Genomic DNA, 25524 nt, shown 5'->3' with positions numbered 1-25524 from the left:
TCTCGTCCTGCACATGCATGAAATATTTGCCACTGGACGTTAAGCAACCAACAATCAATCAATCAATCTACCAACTGAGCAAAATCTTGTCCCCTTAAAAAAATATACCTTTATACCTTAAAATATAGGTATACATTTTTACAGAGACAAATGCCTTTGCAACTCAGGTTCCTAGACGTATTGTACGCGGTAATTATAGTCTCGCCGTATTGTTTCTTATATTTTCATTGTCATGTGTCTCTAAGCAGAACTCATCCCTATACGGTCTTACCCTATATTGTGGTAAAGGTATGATACAATTTCACTAAAATATTTTTTAAACATTTCCATTAATTAACACACTTACCAAAAGAATGCATTAAACGTATTCTGTAACAAATCCAAAATTAAAAGTAAAATAAAATTCTTAAATTCTTAAACATATCTAGCATGTTTCAGAAAACAATCTTGTTGAGCTTAAAGTATTGGCATACTTTGTATGCAGACATAATCAATTATAATTGTAAAACAACAAAATACATACTTGCTGTATGGATACGGTAAATACTAAGTATAGGTTAAAACAGATAAAGGATCATATTCGATAATTTTAAATGCAAAAGCTAACTATTTTGTTTGCACATTGTAATATTTTCATCTTCAGTAAAAAATACTCTTAATTATAATGAAAGTGAGTGAATCAATAACATTGCATGCCCTTTTATTATATAATGTTATGATCTTGTATCATAGAAGCACCGATTTAATTAACCAGGACGTTATGATTATGTTGGAATCTCTTTCAATTATTCGTATGAGACATATTTGATACGAGGGGAATGAAACACTTTAGCAATATTCCAGTTAGTATATAAATTCACATCGAACTATACATGTTCATTCAATGAATAATTAATATGTGGTGACTTAATCAAAACAAGGAGATGTGGTATGATTTCCAATGAGACCAACTATCCATAAAAGGCCAGTATAGAAATGATCGAACAATAGCAGGTCATCGTATCCCATCAAAATTGAGCTCAACCATACCATTTAGCTATAAAAGGTCCCTGGATGACACAATGTTGAATAAAAATATAAATCTATAAAAACTACTGTCGACGAACCCATTTGAAGTTCATACGATTCCCTTGATTTGTATTTTCTTAATCTATTTTTCAGAATTTAATTTTGGCAAACTACTGTCGCTTAAACTTGGAACAGGCTCATAAACAACGTGGCAGTGTTTAGCAATTTTGTGAGTGCTTAACCCTTCCGTATCAACTGACTTGTATACTTTTAACACAAACATGTCAGTTATTCTGAAGTATCATATTATATATCACAATTAGCGGATATACGGATATTTCAATACCGGAATTCCATGGCTGGTTTCAATAATAAAGTGAAATTAGGTTTCTTTGAAGAAGAAGTATGCTCTCCTCAGCCGTAAGACAAAACTCAATCCCATGCAAAGCTGCAAAGCTGCAAAACCAAAACTCGGTAGTTCGGATGACTGCAAACTATTTTCTAGATTATTAGTGTCATGCCAAAGTAGACACTGTTTTTCTTCAAACATTAAAATTAGAAATATCGTCTTGCATTATCAAAAACAGGTTCGCTTAATTCAAGGGTAAACCGCCAGTTGTTCCATTACAGAAACAGCGCATGCACAAAATTAATGCTTAAAATGACCAATACTTACTTGTTAAAACAGTGAGAGGTCTTGCACAAGCTAAAGTGAAATCAAAACTATGATAAGGATAGATCTCTCGATCCTTTTCATTTTTACTAATTTTACATGCTCAAAATGACTCCATTTTTAACATGTGGTGGCCATTTTGAAAAAAGCTGCAAAAATTAAAGTGACCAACGAGTTATTTCGTTCAAGAAAGACCAACTGTAAACTACCCAGACTTTTGGTGCTTGTATCATCAACTAAACAAGAAATCTAGCTACTAATTGAATTTAGTTTCCATGGTATCCGTGGCCATCTTTAAAATTCCAAAGTCAGGTGCACAACTTCACATGGTGGTTAAGATTATGGTAAGGTTCCATCAAGATTGGTTTATTCGTCAGTCTTTGTGGAACCTTATAAAAATAAGAAGATGTGGTATGATTGCCAATGAGACAACTCTCCACCAGAGACCAAATGACATTGAAGTTAACAACTTACCATGTTATCGAGTTATAAAAACTAGAAAATTTAAATTTCCCTTTAGAGCCCCTCCAACTGCGCAAGTTGACATCTGGCTTAAGAAGAAAATTTATGTAATAAAACAGAATATAATCATAATATATCATTTCAATATAAGTTTATATTGCATATAGTTTTGGCGATATAAAACAAAAGTTGAAATGTTCCTCCTTTGTTCCTCTCTAACTTTAAAAGTCACTGTGGGTCTCTTGTTGGAATGAAAATAGCTTGATGCATAAGCAGAATGGGTCTCTTATATGATAACACACATGAAGCTTCTGCATTTTCTAGGTTTTGCAGGAAGCTAACAAATGTCAAACAAAATTTATCCCACCCCTCTTTTGGCACCTTTGGGCTCCTCAAATTATACCATTCTTGTTAGAATGAAAAATGATGAATGCATGCCCAGCTATACTGATCCAGTTCAGTGCCAGACATAAAAGTTTCCATCCTTGACTGCGAGAGAAAACGGTCAAACAAGATCTGGTTCCAGAAAGTGGAATAAAAATGCACGCTTTGTCCTACTGAGCTTACCCTCAATCGTATTTAAAGTATCGAAAAACAAGAAGCAGTTGTCCAGTAGAAGAACTTGTGATATGTGTGACCAAAACAAATAATGTTCATCCAACATATTGAAAAATTCAAAGTACTGGCAAATAATTAGTAGCAATGCGACAGACCGAAAAATAATCATTCACTTCAACGCACTATTGTCAAGCTGCTGGCCAAATGTGTTAACTTGTACCTTAGTAAAGTGTGAAATATTTGCTGCGCGACAAGACGAACGGATGGACAGACGGACAAGTTGAATGTATTCAGCACTAAACATTGTTCCTAAACACAATGTTGCTTTTTTTTGTAAAATATTGCATTCAGGGACATCCGAAACCAAGATGAAGTATTCTGTATTTTAAAAACAATACATAGCTCTACCTAGGTAGGAATTGTCTATTAGTTCGTTTTTTTTTTTAATTTAACTCAAAATTTGTTAAAAAAAGCTATATTAGATATCTTATACATGTAATTAGTTAAACATACAAAAAGCTTGATGGATACAACAGCATATTTCCTTCATTTATATCAAGCAATAGAATAACATAAACTGAATCAAAAACCGAGAACAAAGTACTAACAAAATACATTATTACTAATTGGTCAAATCATGTTAAAATAGATTTATTTAAGGAATGACTGTAATATTTTTCTGTCTATGAAGAAATAACATACAAAATGTGGTGCAAGCTGAATAACGCGCGTCGCGGGTTATTTAAAAGTGTTTACCACATGTTTTAGGTTATTTCGAATAGACAGAAAAAATAGTACAGTCATTCCTTATGATTTAATTATAAATTCCATTTTTAAGGAGTAAATTTTGAAAAAAAACGTTGGTGACGTCACGGTCACATGACAAAATTATGTCTAAGAGCTGATAGACAAAACACTTTCAGCCAATCAGCAAGACGTGTTACATCCAAAATTAAATTATATCTGTTTATTAATAGTTCTAATGTGCTCTAAATATGTGTTATACGATAGACTACCGACACGATGCGTGAGATCAGCTTATTCACTTTGAGCAGACGACGCAGGTAAGCTCTCTGCCACCAACATAAGGTGGGCACTTCAAACTTCCGCATACACCTTCAACCACATATACATTTCCCTGGTCGTTATCAGCTTTATTGCCGTCCACGGCATCTAAATTCTCATCAACGCAAATATATTCCGACGGTTGACGATTACCCGCAATGGCCTGGGACATCAAATATCCAGTATACTCTTTGGTCCATCCGTTGGGACATGTTACTTTTCCAGGTACCATTAAGGAAGTCGATTTTTCTGTTATAAGACATACTGAGCATGGCATTTCTTTATCATGGAACGAGGTTGAATAGACTGAGTTGTCTTTTATCTGATATTCAACACCAAATATACGCCCTATATAAGTTGCTTTCCTGTCGGAATAACTACGCCATTCGGGGTCTTTCGGAAGGCACAAGAAATTAGCTCCACCTCCTTTTTCGTATTTAGCATTGCCGGCTGCATATCCTGATAAAAAGAAATTAAAAATAGATATTGGGGAAATTAAACAAAACATAAAAACATTAGGAGTTTAAAGAAGTAATCTGTTTTTATGTGTGTCATATGATTTATCAAATTTGAACACTTATCGTACGACATGTAAGACTTTTAGATTTTAGATGCTGCTGTTTATCCTTTTTTACCGTTTTTAAAAAACGTGTAAGGAAATTAGAAATCGCTTACATCTTTCCAATTGTCAACTTCCCATTTCTCAGCAATAACATACCTTCTGCCCCGTCGTGTGGCGTTTACATATGCCAGTTAATACGTTACGTTCATGCATGTTCACAGGGGTGTATCCCTTGCTTAAAAACTGACCGAAAAGAGTTACGAGGAAGAACGAATGAAATCGACACTACATAATTTTTACGGTCACCGTATTGTTTGAACGATACGATGTGTAGGTTGATCAACTGACTAGCGACATGTTTTCGCAATTTTAAATCGTTAGTTACCAGTAAAGTCGTTTTATATGTAATTTTACCGATTGTTTCCGATTCCCGATTATGGCATTTTGACCGAATTTGAATTCGCGTGGTGGCTGATTCATGAATAGCAAGTGACGCTTGGCGGCTGATTCGTAAATAGCAAGTGACGCTTGGCGGCTGATTCATGAATAGCAAGTGAAGCGTGGCGGAAATCTCCGGCACAGAGATCATATCCGTTCCGTTCAATACTTCGTAACATTACACTCAATATTAAGTGCAGTATTGCGGAGCATGTATGGAACGGATATGAACTCTGCGCGGAGATTGGTGTAGCGGTTGATTCATGAATAGCAAGTGACGCTTGGCGGCTGATTCATGAATAGCAAGTGACGCTTGGCGGCTGATTCATGAATAGAAAGTGACGCTTGGCGGCTGATTCATGAATAGCAAGTGACGCGTGGCGGCTGATTCATGAAAGCAAGTGACGCTTGGCGGCTTATTCATGAATAGAAAGTGACGCTTGGCGGCTAATTCATGAATAGCAAGTGACGCGTGGCGGCGGATTCATGAATAGCAAGTGACGCTTGGCGGATGATTCATGAATAGAAAGTGACACTTGGTGGCTGATTCATGAATAGCAAGTGACGCGTGGCGGCTGATTCATGAATAACAAGTGACGCTTGGCGGCTGATTCATGAATAGAAAGTGACGCTTGGTGGCTGATTCATGAATAGCAAGTGACGCGTGGCGGCTGATTCATGAATAGCAAGTGACGCGTGACGGCTGATTCATGAATAGCAAGTGACGCTTACCCTGTCAACGCACCCGGTCTCGCTCTTTTTGGAGTTCATACGAGCTACCAGTTTTTGTTTTTTACCTTGATTTGTCCCTTCGTAATCGATTAACGAAACTTAAACATCGGTAAACTACGGTCGCCCTAATTTACAACTAAACATAGTCTAAACACACGAATGTTGTCTTTCTTCTCGTCGACTGGTAATGTTTAATTGCCTCTTTTGTATCTCTTCTCTTTTTTATTTGACGCTTTTACTTTATAGGAACATTGCTACTTTAACACCAATCTCCGAGTTGTAACATTTTTTTACGATAACACAGAGCGTTTTTTTTTATCCTGAGAGAGGGTTGAGGCTTACAAATAATCTACCACATCAACAGCTTTTAATAGTCAATATTTTCGAAAGTTTGCGAGTTTGAATGTTTAATGGTATTAATAATGATACACCTCTATATTTATGTATTATACTATTTACTTGCTGACTTTATAAAAATAAGGAGATGTGGTATGATTGCCAATGAGACAACTATCCACCAAAGTTCAAATGAAGTGGATGTTAGCAATTATAGGCAACCGTACGGCCTTCAACAATGAGAAAAACCCATACCGTATGGTCGACTATAAAAGGCCCCGACATGAAAAATATGAAATAATTCAATTGAGAAAACTAACGGCCTACTTTATCACAAAACAATTTACGAAAAAAAAATATGACAGACATGAACCAACGACAACCACTGAACTACAGGCTCCTGACTTGGGATAGGTACATAAAGAATGTGGTGGGGTTAAACATGTTTGTGAGCGCTCAACCCTCCCCCTAACCTGAGACAGTGGTGTAACAGTACAACATAAGAACACATTACTAGCTGTTTAGCATTTGTTACCCATCAAACAATAGATATATCAACTAACCATCGAATTTGAGAATTATCGCCTAGTATTGGAATATTTAAATAGCTTTCTTTATGAATGGGAATATTTCAAAGTTATGACCAAACGGAAATAATATTATCTTTAAACTAGAGTACTTTTCGCAGTCGAAAATTCTACATTCAATAAAGGTCTTGGTAGAATTTTGACTTACTTTAACATTTAACATAAATCTAAATTTGATGTATTCCCAAAAAAATTTAAAAAAAAATCGTTTTAAAGTAATTCTTTGGTGTTTTGGTGGGTTTTTTTTTAGCAAAACGCTAAATTTAAGTAATTTCGAGTTACTTCCCTTAGCCTTCATTTCTATTTTTACATAAAAATTCAGCCGCAAGTGTCATTCATAGTAACCGGTAATGTCGGATGAACTAAGATAGGAATAAAACTCAAGCGGAATTGTCAAATGGACTTGATAAATAAGTCTTAGATGCATGATTTTTTTTATTAGTTGTTATTGGCTTTGAACTAGCTGTTAGTAACTGCGAGTACTCTCAGATCTGTACTTAGTGTCTTTTTGTTGTTGGGATGTACAAGTACCCGGCCACGTCCACTCTGTGTTTTTGTAAGATGTATTTCTATTTGTATCCATCTGATGAGTGAAGCCTTTTTCAACTGATTTTTTAAGTTCGTTCTTATGTTGTACTGTTAAACCACTGTCCCAGGTTAGGGGGAGGGTTGGGATCCCGCTAACATGTTTAACCCCGCAACATTCTGTATGTATGTGCCTGTCCCAAGTCAGGAGCCTGTCATTCAGTGGTTGTCGTTTGTTGCTGTGTTACATATTTGTTTTTCGTTCCTTTTTTTGTACATTAATTAGGCCGGTAGTTTTCTCGTTTGAATCGTTTTACATTTGTCATTTCGGGGCCTTTTATAGCTGACTATGCGGTATGGGCTTTGCACATTGTTGAAGGCCATACTGTGACCTATAGTTGTTAATTTCTGTGTCATATGGTCTCTTGTGAAGAGTTGTCTCATTGGCAATCATACCACAACTTCTTTTTAATATAAGCAAGAAATAAGACTCAATAAGCTTGGAATAAACTCAAACGGTATTGTCTGATAAACTAAGCTAGGACTGTAACGTCAGATGTACTAAGCTAGATATAAGGCACATACGGTTATTTCAGATGAACTAACCTAGGAATAGACTCAACCGGTACCCCTAAGTAAACTAAGTTAGGAGTATGCTCAACCGCGATCTATTTTAGTTGAAAAAAAGCTAGGAATATGACTTATGCGGCAAAGTCAATTGAACAAAGTTAGGGGTAAGAAATGTTAGGTAAATGAAGCTAGAAATATGACTTATGCGGCAATGTAAACTGAACAAAGTTGGGGGTAAGGCTCAACCAAAAATGTTAGTTAAATACAGCTAGGAATATGACTCGCGCGGCACGCTGTAATGACAAGCGAACAAAGCTGGGAATAAAGCTTACGAGTTACTGTTAGAGGAAGAAAGCTAGGAATATACCTCACACTTAAAATAACAACACTAGGAATAAGAATCAAGCGGTAATGTTAGATGAACAAAGTTAGGAATAAGAATCAAGCGGTAATAGTAGATGAACAAAGTTAGAAATAAGAATCGAGCGGTAATGTTAGATGGATGAAGTTAGGAATAAGAATCGAGCGGTAATCTTAGATGAATAAAGTTAGGAATAAGAATCAAGCGGTAATGTTAGATGAACGAAGTTAGAATAAGAATCAAGCGGTAATCTTAGATGAACGAAGTTAGAAATAAGAATCGAGCGGTAATGTTAGATGGACGAAGTTAGGAATAAGAATCGAGCGGTAATCTTAGATGAATAAAGTTAGGAATAAGAATCAAGCGGTAATCTTAGATGAACGAAGTTAGAAATAAGAATCAAGCGGTAATGTTAGATGAATAAAGTTAGGAATAAGAATCAAGCGGAAATGTTAGATGAACAAAGTTAGGAATAAGAATCGAGCGGTAATGTTAGATGAACGACGTTAGGAATAAGAATCAAGCAGTAATGTTGGATGAACAAAGTAAGGAATAAGAATCAAGCGATAATGATAGATGAACGAAGTTAGGAATAAGAATCAAGCGGTTATATTGGATGAACGAAGTTAGGAGTAAGAATCGAGCGGTAATGTTAGATGAACGACGTTAGGAATAAGAATCAAGCGGTTATGTTGGATGAACAAAGTTAGGAATAAGAATCAAGCGATAATGATAGTGAACGAAGTTAGGAATAAGAATCGAGCGGTAATGTTAGATAAACGAAGTTAGAAATAAGAATCGAGCGGTAATGTTAAATGAACGAAGTTAGGAAAAAGAATCGAGCGGTAATGTTAGATGAACAAAGTTAGGTATAAGAATCAAGCGGAAATGTTGGATGAACGAAGTTAGGAATAAGAATCGAGCGGTAATGTTAGAAGAACAAAGTTAGGAATAAGAATCAAGCGGTAATGTTAGATGAACGAAGTTAGGAATAAGAATCAAGCGGAAATGTTAGATGAACGGCGTTAGGAATAAGAATCAAGCGGTAATGTTAGATGAACGAAGTTAGAAATAAGAATCGAGCGGTAATGTTAGATCAACAAAGTTAGGTATAAGAATCAAGCGGAAATGTTGGATGAACGAAGTTAGGAATAAGAATCGAGCGGTAATGTTAGATGAACAAAGTTAGGAATAAGAATCAAAAGGAAATGTTAGATGAACGGCGTTAGGAATAAGAATCAAGCGGTAATGTAAGATGAACAAAGTTAGGAATAAGAATCAAGCGGTAATGTTAGATGAACGAAGTTAGGAATAAGAATCAAGCGTTAATGTTAGATGAACGAAGTTGGGAATAAGAATCAAGCGGTAATGTTAGATGAACGGCGTTAGGAATAAGAATCAAGCGTTAATGTTAGATGAACAAAGTTAAGAATAAGAATCAAGCGGTAATGTTAGATGAACGAAGTTAGGAATAAGAATCAAGCGTTAATGTTAGATGAACAAAGTTAGGGATAAGAATCAAGCGGTAATAGTAGATGAACAAAGTTAGAAATAAGAATCGAGCGGTAATGTTAGATGGATGAAGTTAGGAATAAGAATCGAGCGGAAATGTTAGATGAATTAAGTTAGGAATAAGAATCAAGCGGTACTGTTAGATGAACGAAGTTAGGAATAAGAATCGAGCGGTAATGTTAGATGGACGAAGTTAGGAATAAGAATCGAGCGGTAATCTTAGATGAAAAAAGTTAGGAATAAGAATCAAGCGGTATTCTTAGATGAACGAAGTTAGAAATAAGAATCAAGCGGTAATGTTAAATGAATAAAGTTAGGAATAAGAATCAAGCGGAAATGTTAGATGAACAAAGTTAGGAATAAGAATCGAGCGGTAATGTTAGATGAACGACGTTAGGAATAAGAATCAAGCAGTAATGTTGGATGAACAAAGTTAGGAATAAGAATCAAGCGATAATGAAGATGAACGAAGTTAGGAATAAGAATCGAGCGGTTATATTGGATGAACGAAGTTAGGAGTAAGAATCGAGCGGTAATGTTAGATGAACGACGTTAGGAATAAGAATCAAGCGGTTATGTTGGATGAACAAAGTTAGGAATAAGAATCAAGCGATAATGATAGTGAACGAAGTTAGGAATAAGAATCGAGCGGTAATGTTAGATGAACGAAGTTAGAAATAAGAATCGAGCGGTAATGTTAAATGAACGAAGTTAGGAAAAAGAATCGAGCGGTTATGTTAGATGAACAAAGTTAGGTATAAGAATCAAGCGGAAATGTTGGATGAACGAAGTAAGGAATAAGAATCGAGCGGTAATGTTAGATGAACAAAGTTAGGAATAAGAATCAAGCGGTAATGTTAGATGAACGAAGTTAGGAATAAGAATCAAGCGGAAATGTTAGATGAACGGCGTAAGGAATAAGAATCAAGCGGTAATGTTAGATGAACGAAGTTAGAAATAAGAATCGAGCGGTAATGTTAGATCAACAAAGTTAGGTATAAGAATCAAGCGGAAATGTTGGATGAACGAAGTTAGGAATAAGAATCGAGCGGTAATGTTAGATGAACAAAGTTAGGAATAAGAATCAAAAGGTAATGTTAGATGAACGAAGTTAGGAATAAGAATCAAGCGGAAATGTTAGATGAACGGCGTTAGGAATAAGAATCAAGCGGTAATGTTAGATGAACAAAGTTAGGAATAAGAATCAATCGTTAATGTTAGATGAACGAAGTTAGGAATAAGAATCAAGCGTTAATGTTAGATGAACGAAGTTGGGAATAAGAATCAAGCGTTAATGTTAGATGAACAAAGTTAGGAATAAGAATCAAGCGTTAATGTTAGATGAACGAAGTTGGGAATAAGAATCGAGCGGTAATATTGGATGAACGAAGTTAGGAGTAAAAATCGAGCGGTAATGTTAGATGAACGAAGTTAGGAATAAGAATCGAGCGGTAATATTGGATGAACAAAGTTAGGAATAAGAATCAAGCGATAATTTTAGACGAACGACGTTAGGAATAAGAACCAAGCGGTAATGTTGGATGAACGAAGTTAGGAATAAGAATCAAGCAATAATGTTGGATGAACGAAGTAAGGAATAAGAATCGAGCGGTAATATTGGATGAACGAAGTTAGGAATAAGAATCGAGCGGTAATGTTAGATGAACAAAGTTAGGAATAAGAATCAAGCGGTAATGTTAGATGAACGAAGTTAGGAATAAGAATCAAGTGGTAATGTTAGATGAACGAAGTGAGGAATAAGAATCAAGCGGTAATGTTAGATGAACAAAGTTAGGAATAAGAATCAAGCGATAATGGTAGATGAACGAAGTTAGGAATAAGAATCGAGCGGTAATGTTAGATGAACAAAGTTAGGAATAAGAATCAAGCGATAATGATAGATGAACGAAGTTAGGAATAAAAATCAAGCGGTAATGTTAGATGAACGAAGTTAGAAACAAGAATCGAGCGGTAATGTTGGATGAACGAAGTTAGGAATAAGAATCGAGCGGTAATGTTAGATGAACAAAGTTAGGTATAAGAATCGAGCGGAAATGTTGGATGAACGAAGTTAGAAATAAGAATCGAGCGGTAATGTTAGATGAACAAAGTTAGGAATAAGAATCAAGCGGTAATGTTAGATGAACGAAGTTAGGAATAAGAATCAAGCGGAAATGTTAGATGAACGAAGTTAGGAATAAGAATCAAGCGGTAATGTTAGATGAACGAAGTTAGGAATAAGAATCGAGCGGTAATGTTAGATGAACAAAGTTAGGAATAAGAATCAAGCGATAATGATAGATGAACGAAGTTAGGAATAAGAATCGAGCGGTAATATTGGATGAACAAAGTTAGGAATAAGAATCAAGCGATAATTTTAGATGAACGACGTTAGGAATAAGAACCAAGCGGTAATGTTGGATGAACGAAGTTAGGAATAAGAATCAAGCGATAATGTTGGATGAACGAAGTAAGGAATAAGAATCGAGCGGTAATATTGGATGAACGAAGTTAGGAATAAGAATCAAGTGGTAATGTTAGATGAACAAAGTTAGGAATAAGAATTAAGCGGTAATGTTAGATGAACGAAGTTAGGAATAAGAATCAAGCGGTAATGTTAGATGAACGAAGTTGGGAATAAGAATCAAGCGGTAATGTTAGATGAACAAAGTTGGGAATAAGAATCAAGCGGTTATGTTAGATGAAAAAAGACTCATGTCGGGCGTTATTTCACAATAACAGCAATAAACATAAATATACCAACCTTCATACACAAGAGCTGCAGTTGATGGACATGATGTTTTACCCCATCTGGTGTATGTATTTCCCGATCCGGTTTTACCTAAAAATAAACACCATTCATAATAAATAGCACATCTAACAAGTTTAACTGATATTATATGTTTCAATATGCTTGTAACTAATTCAAGATTGTGTGAAAATAGAAAAGAACACGTTAGAATAAAATAAACGGAGATAAATACATTGTATCATTATATGTGACCCTTTATCCGGGAACCGTGTTTATTTATATAGTTACAAAAGCAGACAGCAAGAATCTTTTATGAAACTTTTTCTCCAAATTTTATTGGATTTTTCTTATCAAAATAATAATAGAAATACATGCTTCCACCAATACATATTCAATTTAACAGCTATTTAATGTATTCCTTTATTTCTTTTTTTCTTTTTTTCTTTTTTTGCCATGACGTTGTCAGTTTATTTTCCATTTACGAGTTTGAATGTCCTTTTTGTACCTTTCGCCTCTATTTTTAAAATTTTGTTCATTATTCAAATCATCTGTTTGGTGTCTTTAAATACTAGTATATCGCCTTGACGATTATCAGATACAAGTTTAAGGCATCTACAAAAATTGAACGATGAAAAAGCCATATGTATGTTACCACTGTGTATGCCTTGTGAGAAATCATACCTTGTCCGCCTTCGACTTTCTCATATAACTCACTGAGAGCAGTTTGCATCTGTTTAAATCTGTGATCAATGTTATCATTTTTTCTCTCTTGTTGTTTCTTGAATTCATCTAAGACTTGGAGTTGATATTTGATGTTATCAATCTGATCCTTAATATCTCCCCCTGAACTGGTACCACCTGTTGGTGCATTGTCCTCTATCGCCTCATAAACCTCATTCAATGCATCTTGGATTGCTTTGATAAGTGCGGCGTTCTGTGTATCTTTTTTTAGCTGTTTATCAAGATAGTCTGGCGCCCACGTCGGTTCTCTCCCTTTGTCAACGAGGTTTTTAAGATAGTCTGTCCACCAATCACAATGACAGGACCCAATAGATAGGAACAGTAGAACAAGGGACGTGACTTTCGCCATTCTTTCAAGATTGATTATTTATACCTATAATGATAAATGAAATTATTTGATTTTTTAGATATTGGTCCGTGTTCCAAAAACAGAAATTTTGTTAAAATACAAAAGTTCCTGTTCAGATGGACTGATAAAGTTTGGACACTTCTATGATTTCATCTTATTATATAAAAGTTTAATTGAATGCATGCATTTTATATGTACATGCAAGTGTATGTGAATAACAATATTATATACAATTTACACTGTACAACTTTTATTATGGTGTCCTGCATCGTTCCTTATAATCAACAAATTTACTCTTATCAACCTACAAAACAGTTTGCGACCATCTAGGATTTCGAATCCAGATAATTTTATCCTTTTCATTCATACTTCTGGACTTTCAAATTTTTCTTATAAATATACATAACAAGATTCGGTGTGATGCCAATGAGACAACTTTCCATTGAAGACCAAATGACAAAGATGTAGACAATTACAGGAACCATACTGCTTTCAACAATGAGCAAACCCATACCGCATAGTAAGCTTTAAAATGTCCGGGTCAATAAAATGTGAAACAAACAAAAAACCCATATAATACAAACAATACAAATGTTTTACTACTAATTAAGGTGCCCACATATGGACAGAGCAGTTACAATGTAACCATTCGTGAAATAATAAAACAACTAATATCAAACATAGGATACATGTCTTGTATTTCAAAGTACATAAAGAATCGTATAGACACTGCGACAAAAAATATGAAAGAAAGACAATTAAAATGACACAATTTGACACCACATTATTCCCTATGCAGAAGGCACAATGTGATCACTTAGAACGGAGACCTTACAGATAAAATTTTACTGATGAAAAAGTTAAATTGAATTGAACAACTCTTAAATGCCCGAATTGATTGCAATGTAAAATGTTAAGTTTTAGTTCACTTTCAGTACACTGGCGATTGTGTGCTTCAGAAAAAGGACATCTTGCGTTCTATCCATTACATAGCAAGAACATTTCGTTACTTATTATTATTTCACTAAAACATATGCAATTGATACATTCCAGGAAAATTATTAAGAATTTATATTTCAATTTTAATACAAAGTGCCTTTCATAACATTGTCTGTATAATTCGAAATATCATTATATATGGAATAAACACACAGCTATATATATATATATATATATATATATAGATGATGTACATAATTTAGATTTCTAACCTAAGAGCTCTCACTTTTCTTTACCATCGTAGTTTCTTTTCATGATTTTAATACATATAGTTTAAATAGCTATTTCTCAAAATCTTATAAAATCCTTGTTATTTTTTTCATAGGTTTTGAAAGAAAAAAGGTACCAATGTTAGATGTATGAAAAATCTGGAGGGATTCATTTCCCGCCAAATTTTCAATGGCGTATGTCTCAAAACAAGGATACGGACCGTTCATTTTTTTTTTGCTTTTTGTGTTCTGTAATTTATATACTATCAATTAATAATTGTCTTTTAAAAAGATTGTTATTTTGAAACAGAACAGCGAACAAACTTAAGTAGATTTTGATAATAAAACAAGACAATTATATGAATAAGAATAAGAATATTTTTTGAATCCAATTAAAGGGCCCGTTTCCGAGCATATATATATATAGTATTAATTATACAGTAATTTTTAAGATATATTACATTAAAAATAAATGATTAAATAACTGTACTCCATACCAGATGGTGTTTGAAAATAAATAAAATAGAATATTAACCCTCTCTAAGACATAAAAAATAAACTACATCACTACTACATGTATATTTAGTTAGTTACTGGAATGCAAATTTTCTCTCATTTCAAAACAAGTACTTATAAATCTTGACACTGACATATTAACATTTTCAGACTCACATGACATTAACCAAATAAATTGTTCATACTTTAAGGGAAGTTTTTACATTGAATGCATGCTTCATTAAGAATAAAATTCCGTTCCTTTTCATATGCAGACTTTACAACTTCGTCAACTAAAATCTAATATATGCAGACTTTACGACTTCGTCAACTAAAATCTAATATATGCAGACTTTACGACTTCGTCAACTAAAATCTAATATATGTAGACTTTACGACTTCGTCAACTAAAATCTAATATATGAATGTGTACACTTTAAACTACATATTCACTTATATTTCTTACATGATTTAAATTCTCATTTTAATTGATATGCACGATTTTAAAATCATCAACTAAAATCTAATTAAAAATTGAAGAGGGGTAAATTATTATTTTTTGACTCAATCGTTGACCTGAAGACGAAGTATTACGTATTGAATAACGGAAAGTATATATATCTGTATAATAGCACAGCATTGGAATCGTTCGCGATTTTTTCGCGCTGGAAGGAGAGCAAAAAGACATAGTCCAAAATGACGTAGTCCAAAATAACGTAGTCCAATTGTTAAAGAGCGTCTCTGAACTACAGGAGATAACTCTATGTACTTTTTGTGAATGTTTAAAATTGAAAATATCTAAAATAATATTGTTTCATTTCAACCTTTAAAATATGTACATGTTAAGCCACTAACCTTCTTATGTCACTGAAGTCGCAAACTTGCAAAATTATAAAACACTAGTAGGATGCATTTCTCATTTATACTAATTTAATGCTACCGCACACTTATCATAAGTTAGAGAGTATCCTGTTGACATCCCGGTACACTCAGCAGAACAATGTTATCACTAACTAAAGCCAACTTTATATTCAGCAGTTTCCGATCGATCAAGTTGAAAAGATAGCTACAACCGAAGCCTGCATTGTTTCCTCATAGTACATTAATTATAAAAAATATATAATGAAAATAATGGACCTTTATATTTATTCAAATGATTAATGTACTTTATTGACTTCTATCTATTTTCACTGGAACTTTTGATGACACAAAGGAGTAGTCAAAAATTAAAGTAAAAAAAATATATATATGACCAGTAACAGAGAAAATCCTTTGTCAGAAGTATGATGGGTCCGGTATAGTGATATGCAGCGACGGATTTGTCTACCCTTCAAGAGCAGCTCGTTGTTTTTCAAATCTAAACATATTTTGATTTAAACGAACGATAGCTGCGCAGTTGAAAGATTTTCCCTTTATCAACGAAAATAGAGTTACACCAAAACAGAGAAAATTTTCTGTTTAACCCTTTTTTTTAATTGATTAATAATAAAACTAGGCTTTTGTGTAATAAGCATTATTAGAAATATAACCATGATTCAAATATCTCAACAAATGTTGAATTAAGCTGAACATTGTCATCTTATTCAGCTGACACCTTTGAACGTTTAGCTAATATAACGTTATATTTTGCATTTTGTTTAGTTAAATGTGTCCATTATTTGATAAATATAAAATAAGGAGATTTGGTATGATTGCCAGTTGATGCATTACAATTTAAAGCAGGTCTTTGCTTTACTCTTTTGAATGTTAAAACCACAATAGCACGCATTTGGAATAATAGACGCAAAACACTACATCAATTGCAATAATGTGTTTATACCTTTGTCATGAAGTTCTTCCATAACACAGGTAAAGAAATTAGATAAGGACACAACCATCCCAAATGATAGGGGAACTACTGAATGAAAAAAATACTGGCAATTGACAGGCATGTACAAAATTTGGCAGTGTTATACATGGTGATGAGCTTTTCAACCCTCCCCTAACATACGCCAGTAAAATAACAACAAAAGAACAAACAAAACATCAGTTGGAAAGGATCATATTGGTACTTAGCACAAATTCAAATTAAACAAATATGCTGAAATAAAATATAGCTCTGTTTATATATTATATCTCGTTTAGTTTAACAAATGAAACTACGTACCCCGTTTCTGAGTACCTTGGATTTCAGGCTTACATTATCATGCTAAGTAAATAAATAAGATGTGGTATGAAACATCCCAATGAAACATAGCAGACAGCCACTAACGACTATTCTTTGTAGTTCAGACTACAAACGGCCGTTTCTTTTCAATTTTAGAAACCATTTTATGAAAGCGATTCTAATATAATTTTTTCTGTACAGGTGCGCATGCTGTTTCTTCCATGTAAATGAATATCCTCTTGGATTTTGAGGTCGACACTAAAAACAATTTGCTAATTCAAGGCATTCCCACAATATTTTATATAGATATAAGAAGATGTGGTATGAGTGCGAATGAGACAACTCTCCATCCAAGTCAAAATTTACATTTTTAGTTAATTAAAGGTAAGGAACATCCAGAACTATACATACAATATTGTTTATTGTTCAAAAATTTTGGTGTTTCTTGAACTAAGTTATGATTTTGAGGTGGCCTTCATGTACAAGTAGGATATGAAAAACAACATCAACAATCTTCCACAAGAAGGCTAGTAAATTAAAAAGAAAATGGGGAAATATTAGCAACATAATGATCATAACAGTGCAAACATTAACCGTTAGATTTATTAGGTGCTGAAATAAATGAAAATTGCAGCTATGCACACGATAACCATTGTACATTCTTTTATAGAAAGCGCTTTAATGTGTATGCTTACTATAGCGTTTTTTTCGTTTTTATAAAAAAAAATCTATCCCGTATCCTTTTCCCAATACTCATAGGAATTTTATTCTTGAGGAAGCATGTATTCAATGTAAAAACTTCCTTTATATTTAAAGTACGAACAGTTTATTTGGTTGATGTCCAGTGAGTCTGAAAATGTTAATATATCAGTGTCAAGATTTATTAGAACCTGTTTTGATATAGGAGAAAATTTGCATTCCATTGACTAAATGTATATGTCGTAGTGATGTAGTTTATGTTTTATGTATTACAAAGGATTAATAGTCTAGTATTATATTTTTAAACACCATCTTGTATGGAGGATAGTTACTTATTCATTTTTTTTCAATGAAATATTTCTAAAAAAAAATACTGTATGATTAATTCTATATTTATATGCTCGGAAACGGGTCCTTTAATTGGAGTTAACAAAGTATTCGTTTTCGTATTCGTATTCGTAAATCAAATCCTTCTGTGAATCTAGCAATGCATCATAAAAAAGCATCCTCTGTGAATCTAATAATAAATATCAGCAAGTAACGCATCCCCGTGATTTTTTATAGCTCAAGTATCAAGATAAATATTACTCTATATGCAAATGCACGTTCATATTCTTGGATTGAAATAAATAATGAACTGTACGGTCTATCCAATCACCCTTTAGTTCATATTTTTGGGGTTATTTCATCTTAGAACGATAAATATTTCCGATTGCTACTAATCATTTTCTTTACAAACCTTAAATTATCATCTGTACTTACAATTTCCCTTGAACCTTTCCTCTCCACCAGGCTTGACAAAGTAAAATAACTTACAATGCTGTGTTTTTTAAATCTTATAAATCAGTAATATGCAAATTATGCGGACGTTTTGATTCGTAGTTTAGATTTACCCTTTCATGCAAATTTTTTCGTGTAACGCAACCCACTCCGTAGATTTAACTTAAAGAAATGTATAAATTTTTGTTTGTTATTTACCTGTGCAATATTTATTGTACTTTTCTTGTTGTCATTAATGAAATTGCAGGTACAACACCGATGTCTCTACAAATATCTGATTAAAAACAAGATTTGAAATTATCCAGATCGCATACACTGTATGCAGGACAATCTACTGGGAAAACATCCACTGCCTGGTAAGTATCACTCAACAAACCATACTCCAAGGTTATATTCAGAAGTAAGTGTCATAACGAGGACAATGTCAAAACCAGTTTCATACCATCCTCTAATGTCATATCCAGTAACAAGTGTCACAGCAAGTACAATGCAAAAACCAGTGTCATACCAGCATCTAATGTCATATCCAGTAACAAGTGTCACAGCAATTACAATGCCAAACCCAGTGTCATACCATCCTCTAATGTCATATCCAGTTAGCAGTTTCACAGCAAGTACAATGCCAAAACCAGTGTTATATCATCCTCTAAGTTCATATCCAGTCACAAGTGGCACAGTAAGTACAATGCCAAAACCGGTGTCATACCATCCTCTAATGTCATATCTAGTTACCAGTATCACAGCAAGTACATTGCTAAAACCAGTGTCATACCATCCTCTAATGTCATATCCTTTAACAAGTGTTACAGAAAGTGCAATGTCAAAACTAGTGTCATGCCATCCTCTAAGTTCATATCCAGTAACAAGTGTCACAGCAAGTACAATTCCAAAACCAGAGTCATACCATCCTCTAGTGTAATATCCAGTTACCAGTGTCACAGTAAGTACAATGCAAAAACCAGTTTCATACCATCCTCTTATTTCATGTCCAGTATACCATCATTTAATGTCATATCCAGTAACAAGTGTCACAGCAAGTACAATGCCAAAACCAGTATCATATCGTCCTCTAAGTTCATATCTAGTTACCAGTGTCACAGCGAGGACATTGACAAAACCAGCCTCATATCATTCTTCAAGGTCAGATCCAATAACAAGTGTTAAAGCAAGGACAATGACAAAACCATTGTCATACCCTACTAAAAGTAATATATAGTTGCAAATAGGGAGATACGATATCAATGGGGCAATCAACAATCATCTATGCAATGGCAAGGAAAATGGCAAAACCAGTGTCATACCATACTCACAGGTCATATATCTAGTAACAAGTGTTACACCCAGGACAATGTCAAAACCAGTGTCATACCATCTTCTAATGCCATTTCCTTTTAGCAGAGTCACAGCAAGTACAATGCCAAAACCAGTGTCATACCATCCTCTAAGTTCATATCCAGTAATAAGTGTTACAGCAAGTACACTGGCAAAACCAGTGTCATAGCATACTCACAGGTCATATATCTAGTATAAAGTGTTACACCATGGACAATAGCAAAACCAGTGTCATACCATTTTCACAGGTCATATATCTAGTAACAAGTGTTACAGCCAGGACAATGACAAAACCAGTGTCATACCATACTCCCCGGTCATATCTAGTAACAAGTGTTTCACCCATGACAATGACAAACCAGTGTCATAACATACTCACATGCATGTCATATAATATATAAAGGAACAAGTGTAACAGCCAGGACAATGACAAAACCAGTGTCATACTATACTCCCCCGTCATATCTAGGAACAAGTGTTACAGCCAGGACAATGACAAAACCAGTGTCATACCATAATCACATGCATGTCATATAATATATCTAGGAACAAGTGTTACAGCCAGGACAATGACATAACCAGCACTATACCATACTCACAGGTCATATATCTAGTAACAAGTGTTACGGCCAGGACAATGACATAACAAGCACTATACCATACTCATAAGTCATATATCTAGTAACAAGTGTTACGGCCAGAACAATGACATAACCAGCACTATACCATACTAAGGGTCATATATCTAGTAACAAGTGTTACAACCAGGACAATAACAAAACCAGTGTCATACTATACTCCAAGGTCATATCTAGTAACAACTGTTACGGCAAGGACAGTGACAACACCAGTGTCATACCATTCTCCCACGTCATATATCTAGTAACAAATGTTACAGCCAGGACAGTGACAAAACCAGTGTCATACCATTCTCCCAGGTCATATCCAGTTACAACTGTTACGGCCAGGACATTGACATTACCTGTGTCATACCATTCTCACAGGTCATATATCTAATAACAAGTATTACAGCCAGGACAGTGACAACACCAGTGTCATATCATTCTCCCAGGTTATATCTAATACGTAACAACTGTTACGGCGAAGACGGTGACAACACCAGTGTCATACCATTCCCCCAGGTTATATCTTATAGCAAGTGTTACAGCCAGGACAATGACAACACCAGTGTCATACCATTCCCCCAGGTCATATCTAGTAACAAGTGTTACGGCCAGGACAGTGACAACACCAGTGTCATACCATTCCCCAAGGTCATATCTAGTAGCAAGTGTTACGGCCAGGACAGTGACAACACCAGTGTCATACCATTCCCCCAGGTCATATCTAGTAGCAAGTGTTACGGCCAGGACAGTGACAACACCAGTGTCATACCATTCTCCCAAGTCATATATAGTAGCAAGTGTTACGGCCAGTACAATGACAACACCAGTGTCATACCATTCCCCCAGGTCATATCTAGTAGCAAGTGTTACGGCCAGGACAGTGACAACTCCAGTGTCATACCATTCCCCCAGGTCATATCTAGTAGCAAGTGTTACGGCCAGGACAGTCACAACACCAGTGTCATACCATTCCCCCAGGTCATATCTAGTAGCAAGTGTTACGGCCAGGACAATGACAACACCAGTGTCATACCATTCTCCCAGGTCATATCTAGTAGCAATGTTACGGCCAGGACAGTGACAACACCAGTGTCATATCATTCTCCCAGGTTATATCTAATACGTAACAACTGTTACGGCGAAGACAGTGACAACACCAGTGTCATACTACTCCCCCAGGTTATATCTAATAGCAAGTGTTACAGCCAGGACAATGACAACACCAGTGTCATACCATTCCCCCAGGTCATATCTAGTAACAAGTGTTACGGCCAGGACAGTGACAACACCAGTGTCATACTATTCCCCCAGGTCATATCTAGTAACAAGTGTTACGGCCAGGACAGTGACAACACCAGTGTCATACCATTCCCCCAGGTCATATCTAGTAGCAAGTGTTACGGCCAGGACAGTGACAACACCAGTGTCATACCATTCCCCCAGGTCATATCTAGTAGCAAGTGTTACGGCCAGGACAGTGACAACACCAGTGTCATACCATTCTCCCAAGTCATATCTAGTCGCAAGTGTTACGGCCAGGACAATGACAACACCAGTGTCATACCATTCCCCCAGGTCATATCTAGTAGCAAGTGTTACGGCCAGGACAGTGACAACACCAGTGTCATACCATTTCCCAAAGTCATATCTAGTAATAAGTGTTACGGCCAGGACAGTGACAACACCAGTGTCATACCATTCTCCCAGGTCATATCTAGTAGCAAGTGTTACGGCCAGGACAGTGCCATCACCAGTGTCATACCATTCTCCCAGTTCATATCTAGTAGCAAGTGTTACGGCCAGGACAGTGCCATCACCAGTGTCATACCATTCTCCCACGTCATATATCTAGTAAAAAATGTTACAGCCAGGACAGTGACAAAACCAGTGTCATACTATTCTCCCAGGTCATATCTAGTCACAACTGTTACGGCCAAGACAATGACATTACCTGTGTCATACCATTCTCACAGGTCATATATCTTGTAACAAGTATTACAGCCAACACAGTGACAACACCAGTGTCATATCATTCTCCCAGGTTATATCTAATACGTAACAACTGTTACGGCGAAGACAGTGACAACACCAGTGTCATACCATTCCCCCAGGTCATATCTAATAGCAAGTGTTACGGCCAGGACAGTGACAACACCAGTGTCATACCATTCCCCCATCATATCTAGTAACAAGTGGTACGGCCAGGACAGTGACTACACCAGTGTCATACCATTCCCCCAGGTCATATCTAGTAGCAAGTGTTACGGCCAGGACAGTGACAACACCAGTGTCATACCATTCCCCCAGGTCATATCTAGTAGCAAGTATTACGGCCAGGACAGTGACAACACCAGTGTCATACCATTCTCCTAAGTCATATCTAGTAGCAAGTGTTACGGCCAGTACAATGACAACACCAGTGTCATACCATTCCCCCAGGTCATATCTAGTAGCAAGTGTTACTGCCAGGACAGTCACAACACCAGTGTCATACCATTCCCCCAGGTCATATCTAGTAGCAAGTGTTACGGCCAGGACAGTGACAACACCAGTGTCATACCATTCTCCCAAGTCATATCTAGTAGCAAGTGTTACGGCCAGGACAGTGACAACACCAGTGTCATACCATTCCCCTAGGTCATATCTAGTAACAAGTGTTACGGCCAGGACAGTGACAACACCAGTGTCATACCATTCTCCCAGGTCATATCTAGTAGCAAGTGTTACAGCCAGGACAGTGCCATCACCAGTGTCATACCATTCTCCCAGTTCATATCTAGTAGCAAGTGTTACGGCCAGGACAGTGCCATCACCAGTGTCATACCATTCTCCCTGTTCATATCTAGTAGCAAGTGTTACGGCCAGGTCAGTGACAACTCCAGTGTCATACCATTCTCCCAGGTCATATCTAGTAGCAAGTGTTACGGCCAGGACAGTGACAACACCAATGTCATACCATTCCCCCAGGTCATATCTAGTAGCAAGTGTTACGGCCAGGACAATGACAACACCAGTGTCATACCATTCCCCCAGGTCATATCTAGTAGCAATGTTACGGCCAGGACAGTGACAACACCAGTGTCATACCATTCTCCCAGGTCATATCTAGTAGCAAGTGTTACGGCCAGGACAGTGCCATCACCAGTGTCATACCATTCTCCCAGTTCATATCTAGTAGCAAGTGTTACGGCCAGGACAGTGACTACACCAGTGTCATACCATTCCCCCAGGTCATATCTAGTAGCAAGTGTTACGGCCAGGACAGTGACAACACCAGTGTCATACCATTCCCCCAGGTCATATCTAGTAGCAAGTGTTACGGCCAGGACAGTGACAACACCAGTGTCATACCATTCTCCTAAGTCATATCTAGTAGCAAGTGTTACGGCCAGTACAATGACAACACCAGTGTCATACCATTCCCCAAGGTCATATCTAGTAGCAAGTGTTACGGCCAGGACAGTGACAACACCAGTGTCATACCATTCCCCCAGGTCATATCTAGTAGCAAGTGTTACGGCCAGGACAGTGACAACACCAGTGTCATACCATTCCCCTAGGTCATATCTAGTAATAAGTGTTACGGCCAGGACAGTGACAACACCAGTGTCATACCATTCTCTTAGGTCATATCTAGTAGCAAGTGTTACAGCCAGGACAGTGCCATCACCAGTGTCATACCATTCTCCCAGTTCATATCTAGTAGCAAGTGTTACGGCCAGGACAGTGCCATCACCAGTGTCATACCATTCTCCCAGTTCATATCTAGTAACAAGTGTTACGGCCAGGTCAGTGACAACTCCAGTGTCATACCATTCTCCCAGGTCATATCTAGTAGCAAGTGTTACGGCCAGGACAGTGACAACACCAGTGTCATACCATTCCCCCAGGTCATATCTAGTAGCAAGTGTTACGGCCAGGACAATGACAACACCAGTGTCATACCATTCTCCCAGGTCATATCTAGTAGCAAGTGTTACAGCCAGGACAGTGCCATCACCAGTGTCATACCATTCTCCCAGTTCATATCTAGTAGCAAGTGTTACGGCCAGGACAGTGCCATCACCAGTGTCATACCATTCTCCCAGTTCATATCTAGTAGCAAGTGTTACGGCCAGGTCAGTGACAACTCCAGTGTCATACCATTCTCCCAGGTCATATCTAGTAGCAAGTGTTACGGCCAGGACAGTGACAACACCAGTGTCATACCATTCCCCCAGGTCATATCTAGTAGCAAGTGTTACGGCCAGGACAATGACAACACCAGTGTCATACCATTCCCCCAGGTCATATCTAGTAGCAAGTGTTACGGCCAGGACAGTGACAACACCAGTGCCATACCATTCCCCCAGGTCATATCTAGTAACAAGTGTTACGGCCAGGACAGTGACAACACCAGTGTCATACCATTCCCCCAGGTCATATTTAGTAGCAAGTGTTACAGCCAGGACAGTGACAACACCAATGTCATACCATTCCCCCAGGTCATATCTAGTAACAAGTGTTACAGCCAGGACAGTGACAACACCAGTGTCATACTATTCTCCCACGTCATATATCTAGTAACAAATGTTACAGCCAGGACAGTGACAACACCAGTGGCCTACCATTCCCCCAGGTCATATCTAGTAAAAAGTGTTACGGCTAGGACAGTGACAACCCGGTGTCATACCATTCTCCCAGGTCATATCTAGTAACAACTGTTACGGCCAGGACAGTGACAACCCCGGTGTCATACCATTCTCCCAGGTCATATCTAGTAACAACTGTTACAGCCAGGACGATGACAAGTACATGTACTACATGCAGAACAATGACAAACCAAGTTTTTGTAATCGTAATGTTTTGTTTTTTGTTGTTGACAAAAATAAATGATAGGAATGCTAAATTACAAATGAGTTCTCTGCTTCATTTCTTTCTTTAAAGAAATAGGATAATCTTTTAGATAAAAGTATGAAATGAGACAGTAAAATAAAAAATAAAAATGGTTGGTAAAGGGTGTAGGTG

At 36.4% G+C, this 25524-nt stretch overlaps 3 protein-coding genes across 4 annotated transcripts; 2 read left to right on the top strand and 1 right to left on the bottom strand.

Annotated features, from left to right (window-relative positions):
- Window positions 1-3065: 3065 nt before the first annotated feature.
- Window positions 3066-18674, bottom strand: LOC127719471 (short-chain collagen C4-like). 2 transcript variants are annotated; one of them, XM_052225619.1, is made up of 4 exons: window positions 18542-18674; window positions 12823-13255; window positions 12154-12231; window positions 3066-4225 (listed from the first exon to the last, which is right to left on the bottom strand). In XM_052225619.1, exons 2-4 carry the CDS (start codon window positions 13229-13231, stop codon window positions 3744-3746), a joined length of 969 nt encoding a protein of 322 aa, XP_052081579.1. In that variant the 5' UTR covers window positions 13232-13255; window positions 18542-18674; the 3' UTR covers window positions 3066-3743. The 2 variants fall into 2 exon arrangements, with proteins under 2 accessions (XP_052081579.1, XP_052081580.1); XM_052225620.1 differs by lacking the exon at window positions 18542-18674 and adding an exon at window positions 15790-15918.
- Window positions 18675-22924: 4250 nt separating this feature from the next.
- Window positions 22925-23587, top strand: LOC127720769 (uncharacterized). The gene has a single exon (XM_052227521.1). It carries the CDS (start codon window positions 22925-22927, stop codon window positions 23585-23587), a length of 663 nt encoding a protein of 220 aa, XP_052083481.1.
- Window positions 23588-23913: 326 nt separating this feature from the next.
- On the top strand, window positions 23914-25080 carry LOC127720767 (mucin-2-like). Its single transcript, XM_052227520.1, has one exon. It carries the CDS (start codon window positions 23914-23916, stop codon window positions 25078-25080), a length of 1167 nt encoding a protein of 388 aa, XP_052083480.1.
- Window positions 25081-25524: the final 444 nt, after the last annotated feature.

This window comes from Mytilus californianus, unplaced genomic scaffold (genome assembly GCF_021869535.1).
Source record: "Mytilus californianus isolate M0D057914Y unplaced genomic scaffold, xbMytCali1.0.p SCAF_11, whole genome shotgun sequence".
Classification (NCBI taxonomy): domain Eukaryota; kingdom Metazoa; phylum Mollusca; class Bivalvia; order Mytilida; family Mytilidae; genus Mytilus; species Mytilus californianus.
Note: the sequence above shows the minus strand (reverse complement) of the source record. Positions and strands in the feature narration are given on the sequence as shown.

Excerpts from the sequence above, each read along its gene's own strand:
- LOC127719471 (XM_052225619.1), bottom strand. The coding sequence starts at position 13,231 with ATGGCGAAAGTCACGTCCCTTGTTCTACTGTTCCTATCTATTGGGTCC. Across the intron at positions 12,232-12,822 it reads GAAAGTCGAAGGCGGACAAG|GTAAAACCGGATCGGGAAAT; the intron begins GTATGATTTCTC and ends GTTTATTTTTAG. Across the intron at positions 4,226-12,153 it reads TGCAGCTCTTGTGTATGAAG|GATATGCAGCCGGCAATGCT; the intron begins GTTGGTATATTT and ends TCTTTTTATCAG.
- LOC127720769 (XM_052227521.1), top strand. The coding sequence starts at position 22,925 with ATGACAACACCAGTGTCATACCATTCCCCCAGGTCATATCTAGTAGCA.
- LOC127720767 (XM_052227520.1), top strand. The coding sequence starts at position 23,914 with ATGACAACACCAGTGTCATACCATTCCCCAAGGTCATATCTAGTAGCA.